At 39.6% G+C, this 10553-nt stretch overlaps 1 protein-coding gene across 1 annotated transcript; it reads left to right on the top strand.

Moving 5' to 3' along the window:
• Positions 1-3604: 3604 nt before the first annotated feature.
• On the top strand, positions 3605-9629 carry vax1 (ventral anterior homeobox 1). Its single transcript, XM_063071224.1, has 3 exons — positions 3605-4019; positions 6972-7159; positions 8358-9629. Exons 1-3 carry the CDS (start codon positions 3779-3781, stop codon positions 8841-8843), a joined length of 915 nt encoding a protein of 304 aa, XP_062927294.1. The 5' UTR covers positions 3605-3778; the 3' UTR covers positions 8844-9629.
• The last annotated feature ends 924 nt before the right edge of the window (positions 9630-10553 follow it).

Below are 10553 nucleotides of genomic sequence, written 5' to 3'. Positions count from 1 at the left end.
GAGGATCTAACGTCGGTCTTTGTTTCGGGCTGGAAATGTACTTTGTTTTCAATCGGCAATTTTTAAGAATAATTACCAGAAAATTGATGTGCCTTAGATTAAAGGCAGCGCAATAGCGGACAGTAGATTCACGGGTAACTGTTAGATAAACTAGAACACGTTGTTGAGATTTCGTACAAAAGACACATCATTTTCAGTTATTTGTAGGGTGTGTTTCAACACAAATAACACTGTGGTTTGTTCTCAAATTCTAACAGATATGTGAATAAAAATAACTTCAGTATATTTAAGAAGTTTCATCGACCTGGGTTTTGCATTGGCTATTTTAAGGGGAAACGTATAATTACTTAACACTGTTCCCTTTCAATTGTTGGCCTTGTTCCAGATCAGTTCCAGTTCTATTCATAATTTTTGTGCATCCACTATAGCAAATGGACAATGTCTATATAAAATTTTAGCAATGAGTGATTGGTAATAATACTGTTCATTATTCTTTACAATCTTGGTGGCGTTTCTAGAAAGAGCCACAACCAAACTATCATCGTATACTCCTTTTATATAAAGTTATCAACATTCCACACGAATACAGAGGAGAAAGAAACGAAGAGAACTAACGTAGAGATCAGCGCAAAATTAAATGCTCAGAATATAAAAGTAATTCTCTCCCGTCCCAAACATCTTAACTCCTTCACAAATCAATGCATTAAGTTAGAGTCCCCACTGCGCAAACTGCAGAAGGTGTTTCGACGTTACCATAAGGGAATTACTTTGTCAGCGTTTTTTTTATGTAGAGTGTGGGTGACAAAATCGTTCCCGTTACCGCAGTCCCGCCGTCCATTGAAGGGGAAAGAAATAAACAAATAGACACTTTCGAATTTGTACCATTGAAATTTCTTGTTTGTCAGATTGGCTGGATTGCGCACAAGAATCGTCAGATTGTGTTTCACTTTCATAAATCAGTTCAGGTCTGTGCCGTGACAAAGAAACTGTGCTTAATGCAAAGTAATTATTAGGCTCACTTGAGCGCAAGGTTCGTGCACAAGTGCCACTTAATAGGCTGACAGCAGGCATTGCAGATGAAGGGACCAAGAAGTTCCCAAACTTTTGAACACGGGACTTGGACTGAAAAACTGCAGCTTATTTAACAATTGTACTAACAATTCAAACCTCCACAGGGTTAGTGATTCATTCTTTGTTATACGGATAATATTACGTTTACTGCGCAGTCTGCCAATTTATTCTTTATAGTAGAATTAGTTCTAACAGTGAATTTTGGCCATTGGACAAACAACATACCCACCAGAGTGCATTACTGCATAGGGATGCTTACAACCGCGCATTCTATCTATTAGCTTACACATTATTTGGCAAATGTCAAATGTAGATTGGCAAACTCGCCAAATTGCACACTAAATCTTGCAGATCCACCCTGAACCCTCAACACGGCCATTTCTCTTTCACTGATTTCTGTACTGCTGGTCTTTCCCAACTGAGGCTTGCGCTCCCTAAATTTTGATTTTACCTTAAAGTCGTTTCTGTTAGTTGAAATGAAACGTAACTTTCAATACTTTTCGACGGGTTTGTAGGTAAATGAATGAGAAGCTGGTGGTGTCAGCGATTCGGTACCCGGTAAATGCAGCCGATAGGTCCATTCTGTACCCCTGTGAGATTAAAGCCAATGCCAATTTAGCCCAAAGTTGTACTACGGCATGTAATAAACACAGGATAGTTTGTCAATGCGGGAAATCCAAAGCATCACAGACAAAATACTGGAGGGACTCAGTAGGTCGGGCAGCATCCACAGACATAAATAAACAGTCGACATTTCAGGCCGAGAACCTTCATCGATACAGAAGCGAATACACGTCGACTGTTTATTCATTTCCATAGATGCTAACTTGCTGAGTTCCTCTAGCATTTTGTGTGTGTGTGTGTTGTGGTATGTAGTAACAACGTGATCCAATAAAATATTTCTGGTATACTTTTTCAGGAAGGAGTTTTACCTTCGGTGGGAAAGTTTGAATATTAATTAGTAAGTTGTACTGAAACTTGCTGAACACCAGTGTTGCATCCAGTATTTGTGCAGCTAAAAGGTGTGCGAGGAACTTCTGAAATATTTTGGTTATTGCAGAAGTGTTGCTCGCGCGTCTCTTTTCAACAACCTTCGTAAATCTCCAGCTGACTGCAGACATTATCAGTAACTGAGACACTGCACTTCAATTCAGAGATGGGAATCTTATTTTTAAATATTTATGTAATTGTCCATTCCCAAACAGGTGACGAGGAAGGATTTCCTTCCACGGTGTTCTATTTTATTCACGGTTTTAACCTCGAGAACGAGGAGATAATAATGAAATTTATTTTATGTGCGATGCATAACAGAGGGAAATGTTCTTTTTAAAAGTCATTATGTTGCCTTTGCGTAAGCACCGTGTCTCATTAAAGTGATAAACGAGCCCACAACAGATTGGTGTCTGTTCAAACTGACGATAAACAGGCATAAATCCTCAATGTGCTTGAAGATAGCTACTGGAATAGGCAAAGGTTGCGGGTTGGGGGGGTGGATAATGAAGTGTTGATCTTTATTTTTTTTAACAGATATCCGACATGGATTTCTTTTTAGGAACCAGCGCCATGGAGATTGCCGGCATTCTTCATGTTGCTGTTCGGCGCTTCCATTGCGGGAATTGCGGGCCGACAGACCTCCTAAAGCGGTCTGGGCTCCTCTGAATGGGTTATGTCCGACATGTGGCCTTTCACCCCGCCCTACGAAACACGACCATGCAAGCCACACTCGGAGAATTGTTTGTTAATAGTCCAATTAGATAATTGCCATCTTTCACTCTTTTCCCCATTCCCCACAAAAGAATGAATGCGAAGAGCAGCGTGAAGAGGGCTTCTGCCCCGCGAGGTGACAAGGGGGACAGGAGCGTGCTCCGAGCAGCCAGCTATTCACTTGAATTGATTCATTGTCGGCTAATCAATGCTCTTATTGGATTATTGTCCATTCGAGGTACCAAATATATTGTTGCAATGACAATGAAATAACTGGGGTGAAACTTTTCATTTAGTGAATCTTTAGTGAGCATTTTCCGGACTAGCTGTTTCCTGTGGATATATTTTGAATAGATTTTTTTTCCACTCTCTGGGTAGTTCCTAAAGGTGACTCGGTCTCACTGGTCTGAACGTTCAGTTCAAGGGACAGAAGCTCAAAGCAACTCGGGCTTTAGAGATGGCTGCTTGCGGCGCTAATATTATGCCATCAAATTGCTCAGAACTTTCTTGAAACTCTTAACTCTCTGACAAGTGTATTTTTCCGCATTTGAGGCCAATCGGTTTACAGTATTTAGCAGCCTGATTGAAGACAAGCATAGAAACCATCTATTAAGACCTGATATATTATCCAAACAAGTCAGCGTATGCATGGGGTAACGTAAATGCCGGGCCGTAAAATTACCCAGAATCAATTGAAACGGCAAGTGTGCGTACTATGTGTCTGGTATTTGTAGATCTCTCTCTCTCACAACAGTAAATCTGGAAGGCTGCAGATTAAAGCACTATGTCGCGTTGTGTTGATCATTTGGTACTTCAAGCTGGACAACCATAAAAAAAAGGCCAACGGAGAAAGCAGAATTTCAATCGAGCATTCTTCGCCGATAAAGCGAACTTTAAAGAGAATCCAACTGCCGGGACAATATTTTATGCAATACCGAAACAAAATTATCGTGCCTTGCAATTTCTTATTTTTCACTGTACTACGTTACATTAACCGTCCTCAATGGAAGTCAGGTGCAATCGAGAACCAATAATGGAAGCGGAGTCGAGCAGAGGTTTAAAGAATGGAATCCGGGAAGGCAGAGAAAGCAGCTCCAGTTCAGGGGATTCTCACGGAAGCCTCCGGAATTCTTTGATGGAGGACCAGCAGGAGACTTTCTCAGCTTCTGCAATCTCCGATGACTGCAGTAAAACAAAATCTAGTACTACTGACCCGGACTATTGTAGACGAATTCTTGTAAGAGGTGAGCGTTCTCTCTCTCTCTCTCTCTCTCTCTCTCTCTTTCTCCCTCTCTCTCTATCTCTTTCTCTCTCTCTCTCTGTCTCGCTCTCTTTCTCTCTCTCTCTCTCTGTCTCTCTCTCTTTCTCTCTCTCTCTCTATCTCTCTCCCTCTCTTTCTGTCTCTCTATCTGTATCTATCTATCTATCTATCTCTCTCTCTTTCTCCCTTTCTGTTGAGTTTTCAGCTGATTTGTCCCACTGGTTTGGCCCAGCTTCAGAGTCCTGTCTACGATATTATCTAACATTTTAGACCACCTAGCTGAGTACATTTAAAAAATAGGCTCCAAGCAAACATGATCTGCCGCGTTTCCTCTTTAAATAGGCCGTTTTGCCACAAACATCCACTCACTAATGTTTATATTTATGCCTTTTAAGGTGGCTTATGGCCGAAAGTCCAGTAGAACTCATCGACTATTAAAACACAGAAAGTCTGTTTTCTCTAAAGCGTTTATTTGTCTGATTCTTTGTCTTTTACCGGCCTCTTTTCCGGATTTATTGCTGGTACTCGCAGGCTGAAGTCTCTTTTAATCACGTTGTTTTTGTTCGCCTGCGCGTTCTGTAGGTTGAAATATTAATTTTACGGAACTGTTGAAAAAAGCGTAAGTTGAGTTATAGGAAAGTAAATGGCCAGAGTGTCTGGCTATTTGGCAAATTAAAGGGAGAGAGATTAAACGGTGTTTCCCTTCCTAAAGAGTCACGCAATTGACAGACGAAACGCGGGATGTAATCGATTTTACTGATATTACCTCAACGGCGCTTTAAATCAACACAAGAATTATTTACTATATACGCACATCAAATATTTGCAATCGGTTTATGAATGAGGGCGATTAAATCCAAACCTGCATTAAGTGACTTTCTGGAAAACACATGAATGTTTTCGATTATTTCAGTTTAGGAACAACGTGATCTTATAATATTATATAACTCATGCCAATTAATGTTCAATAAATTGCAAGCATAACATTATGACATGGAATTCATTCATAAAAGTATGTTGTCAGGGCCAGTCTTTTTTAAAAAGAAACGCCCATTTGCACAGATCAGATGAAATTTAAAACAACCAAGGGACAGGATGTGTCTTTGTGATCTAATTTACTACCGTGGCGGCGTCTGTTTAGGAATCATAATGCACGTGCATATACGTATATATACATATTTGAATGCAGAGTGATGTTTTTACGCACCCACTCAATTAGATTCATTTGTGGAAATTGTTTTGTCAAAAATAAATAACTTAAATTCAACAATACGAATTACTTACCGTCCTGAAAATGAAGAACTGTTCTAATGGTTGCGTTTGGGAACTGTTCGTTCAGTTAATTATTGTTTTAAAAGTCTATTTTTAAAACTAGGTGAATTTATTGATAATATCACGATCGCTTGCAGTTTGCTTATTTGTTAATGTGCATTTTTAATAGTTAGCAAGAAATACACAAACCGATGCTTGAAATTAAAATGACAGGACAGAGGAAACAAACAGGAGCGCATTTTCATTTTAAATATCATGTCCTTGCCGTTAAATGATAAACTTCTGTCCTAATACTGAAGAAGTATTGAATCAGTAACGCGATGCGATGCCGGGGAACAACAACTGTTAATCCCTCAGTGACAGTTTGGCCCCTGGACGCGCGTCAGATTGAATCGCTTTCGAGGCAATGCCCGGACCGCAGTCGGCCTGAGTCCAGACTTACACTTCTCTGCTTCTGGCGGTTTCAGTTGATAGTGCTTTCTAGTTACGAATCGTTCCGTGCGTCTTGGATGTCTTTTTAATTTGCCTTTTGATTTGTGCAAACTAAACTTTCGTGGGATATTTTTCCCCCGACAGTAAGATTATTGCAGTGTGACATAATTATTTGTAAATGCGTCATTTGTTTTAAGGTAAAAGTCACATTCAATTAACCAAACTAGTAAAAAAAATCTCAATTTATTCATAAACAAGCGATTGTGTAGATGCTGGAAACCTAGAGCAACACACGCAAAATGCTGGTGGAACTCGGCAGGCCAGGCAGCATCTATGGAAATGAATAAACAGTCGGCATTTTCTCACGGCCTCATGAGTAAATCTTTAATATTTGAGAATAAATGATGGAGGTTTCAATTCTCTGACCAAATGACACTTTTCCAGTACTAAATTTGTATGTCTAGTAGAATAATTTTGAATTTACTCCAAGGACGTTTCCTTTGCGCCATCTTCTTTCTAACAACTCGCTTGAATTTGTACGGAAATATAACCCTGGCAGGTTTTTTTTACAATAAGCACTAGCTGATGTTGACGAGAATATGGAGATTTCTAATACATGTGCCACTGAAAATCTTTATAGCCAAAACCTTTGATTATTGTTTCTCCGTTGTCTTTGAACATGTGTGTTCAAGAACAAGTAAACGTTCTAGTTTCATTTGGAGAAGAGTACCAACGTATAATTCTAACCCCATACGAGTGTACAATGGGTAAACGCATGATAGTGGTTTCGAATGTCTTCTCGTTCAGCCCATTGCCCCTGCTGGGGCAGAGTCGGCCGACAGCAGCTCGCCGGGGCCCTCTGTCTTGGGCCAATCAATCTCTCAAGCTGTACCCCAGGTGTAGCCCATCTTCGGAGATCCTTCCCCTCCCAGGGAAGACGTCCCTGGAGCTTCTGTTAGCGTTTCTGCAGCCCTGCGTTTTACAGGATGCGATTTCTAGCCCCATGTCCAACCCTTCCCCTTTCTCGCAGCCGGGTTGGGGACCGTCCGTGGCAGAAATGTACAGTATTTAGAATTTTGTGAATAGAAATAAGGCAAACCAAATTCATGGCTTAGAGTGGTGCGACTATTTCGGAAAGGCATACTATTTACAAGAACTCCTTTTGTATTTTGTTGAGTTGTTGTTGCTTTGATTGGAAAAAGTAATTGACCACTGCCATTCCATCATGTAGATGCAAAGGGATCTATACGAGAAATAATTCTACCCAAAGGACTCGATCTTGACCGGCCCAAGCGCACTCGAACGTCGTTCACAGCTGAGCAGCTATACCGTTTAGAGATGGAGTTTCAGCGCTGCCAGTACGTTGTTGGACGAGAACGAACGGAACTGGCCCGACAGCTCAACTTGTCGGAAACGCAGGTAGACATGGCTTGTCATTTGTAAGATTCTGTCCTTTTGTTGTTCTTGCGCTATAGCATGAGATTTAAACTTTTCGAGATGCTCAGATTCCATATCTATCAATAAAATAGCATTTTTTTTAAAAGTCCATGTGCTGACATTTTAAAATATTAAACTCTGGCGTTGATTTTTTTTTTTGGGATACACTCCTGTCTTGGTTATGGCCGAGACAATTCTTAAGTAGAACTGTCACGGCCATACCAGGGCTTTTAAAGTATCAGCCTACACTGGCGATTCACACATTGAAGAACGCCTTTTTTGGTATGTTATAGTAGATTTTACTTGGTTGGTGAAAACAGTTCAGTTATTGCTCCAAAAATTCTGTACAAATTAGAATCTAAATAAGAAAGGCAATTTATCAGTTGTTCAATTGGTCAAAAATGTTCAAAGATGGTCATGGGAGTACCTTTTAAATTAATATTAGAACAATATAATTTTCTGTGGAAAACTATTTTATTGACCGCGTAATCATTTCTAATGTTACTTTTGAACTGGTGTTTCAAACAGATTTTTAAAGAAAGAATTGTTTTAACGTTATTAGGTCATTAATATTATTATTAGCCACGAACTTTGTTCAAATATATTTAGCGGTTCACGGAGCCAGCATGGCCCTGTATATCCTCAGCAGCTTCGTGTTCTATTTCAGTAGTGAATGAAAGCGTTATTCCTACAGTGTTTGTTTCATTCATAAGGGGCAAAGGCATCTTCCCGAACATTTGCCATTATTTACAGAAGGTAAGAATCAGACAGCGTTAAGAAACGGAATGTCTTCAATGGGTTTACCCAGTCTGTCAACCGCACAGTTTCCAAAAATAACTTGATGCAATTCGGAAATGCATACTTATCTATCTTTGGGTATGTAAGGTGCATTGAATGTCAACAAATCATAATAAATAATGTTGAAGATAATCCCGTGATATTTTGTGTGCCATGTTGATAATAAAACTATTTATTTCCGTGTAAGCACACTTAATATTTAATCTGATATTGTACCTTTAAAAATGGACGCATTCTTGGCCAGCTCTGAGATAGATATATTATTGAAGATATACATATTATGTCATTGGGCTATGTTGAAGCTGGCATGGCGAATATGCGCCAACATAGATTCAAGGCTGTCGTATATTTATGCGATTACTGTGTGTTACAAAACAAACAGGTAAAGGTCTGGTTTCAAAACCGACGCACGAAGCAGAAAAAAGACCAGGGAAAGGACTCCGACGTTCGGTCGACGGCCTCTGAGACGGCAGCAACGTGCAGCGTGTTACGGCTCCTGGAACAAGGCCGGCTTCTGTCGCCCCCCGGCTTGCCCGGTATCCTGCCCTGCGCCACGAACAGTCTAGGATCGACTCTGCGCGGCCCCGTAGTCGGCCTTGGCACCACACTGGGCACATCGTCACTCACGGTGGGGACATCGGGAGCACCGACACTGAGCACCACCCATCCCGGACACAATGTTTTCAGTATGCCGGTACCGTCTCTTATCGGGACGGTAGCTACAAGGCTCACCTCACCCTTAACTGTTACTGGATCTTTGACGGGAAACTTGCAGGAACTGTCTGCTCGATACTTGAGCTCTTCCGCTTTTGAGCCTTATTCCAGGAATGGCAAAATAGAAACAATGGACAAAAAAATAATGGACTGACATATTCTTCAGGAAACAGCATTGCTTTTCTGTTGATCCGTGTGGGGCTGAAATTTAAAAAATGGAAAATAATAATCATATAACATGTACGCATACATACGTTATGCATATATAATCCATTCCCAAAGATCTACCGAGTCAGTTTAGGTTATTTTGTAAAAATAAACTCTGACACAACCTCGTTCAGTCTGGGGGTCAAATTGACTGCTCTTGCATCAGTTTTTAAAATGGTCCAAACTGCACCTCTTTAAGAGAAAACAACCAGATCTGGTAAAGAGCTCTGTTGAAAATATGACAGTCTGTGCGAGTTCATACGCAGGCAACTTATGCGACTTGCCGAGTAGTGCGGTGTAATTTTGAATATATTTAAAATTGCAGCTTGGGTAAGTCATCCAACAAAATTAAAAAATACACTTTTTAAGAGTCAAGTTCGTAAAGGAACAAAGTATTTGATGTTCATGTTGCTTGTACTAGCTCAGTTAGATATGTCATGAATGAAGGTTGTACCCTGTCTGGTCTTCTGTATAAAAAAACGTAAATTGTTTTAAACACGTGCCACCAAACAACTGATATTCTGATGTATAGCTTTTATCATGGTATAATAATTTGAAAGAGATAAAATCTGAAATTGTATTTTATTGTAAATTATTCATTAACGTCGGTACTTAATAGACTAATGGTTTAATGGAACGGCAGTGAGTGTATTTAAAGCTAAAATAGAGTCAAATGAACGCCCTTGCTACTAACTTGATCTGTATTTTGTCGTTTGTTATCTTTTTGCATGTAGTAAGAGTGAAAATACATGTGATCCTGAAATGTTAACAGCCGTGGCTTCTTATTCCAATCAAACACATCTTTTCTGGCGCTTACTGGAGAAAGCTTACCCAAATAGATGGATATTAAAACACCCATCTTTTAAATGGGACACTGTTTCTGTTTCCGAGGTTAAAAATCAAAAGTAGTGGATGTCATTTTCGTCTCTTCGTTCACATTTTCCATTGTGTTACAACAATCTAGGCATCTTATTTTTATTCATTATCGGCCATCAGGTCCCATACCACATTGTGTTTAGCATAAGTGGCAGGCAAAATGATTGCTGTTAACGAAGAGAAAAAGAATATAAACATATAATCAAATAGTAGGGCGCAACGCCACTTGTTCGAAATAACGGTGACAGAGCATTCATTGCAAACAATAGAGTTTTGCACATCGTTATAAAAAGGGTCATTGCCAATGAAATGCAAAGAATAGATTCAAATTAAACGCTTTCCTACATGTAGCTAAATATTTTAGCTTTATCATTGGATGCTGGTGTTAACATGATATATGTTCTCTGTAGATAACTACATCCGAGTAAGAGCAACCTGACATTCGTTTAATAAACAATCATTTTTGACTGTAATTTTGTCGTTGTGTATTGACACAATTATCTGACGTCATTCTCTGGTCCTAATGACCCGAGTTACGAACTTCCGGCACGCTATTTAGCCTTCCTGCACCTATCAAATTCTAGAAACAAACACGGGTAGAGGAGATTTTCCAAAACTGTAATTAATGGTCTTAAATATTAGTTTTTAATCCCCTAACATTGCAGTTTTAACATATACTTCCAACATTTCAGAACAAAAAGATCTGTTTTAACTTGCTGACTATTATATCCGCAGTAGACGTTTTATTTTGAGAGGTCACTTTTAATTGCAGCCATTTGTG

The sequence above is a fragment of the Mobula hypostoma genome, chromosome 19 (genome assembly GCF_963921235.1).
Source record: "Mobula hypostoma chromosome 19, sMobHyp1.1, whole genome shotgun sequence".
Classification (NCBI taxonomy): domain Eukaryota; kingdom Metazoa; phylum Chordata; class Chondrichthyes; order Myliobatiformes; family Myliobatidae; genus Mobula; species Mobula hypostoma.
Note: the sequence above shows the minus strand (reverse complement) of the source record. Positions and strands in the feature narration are given on the sequence as shown.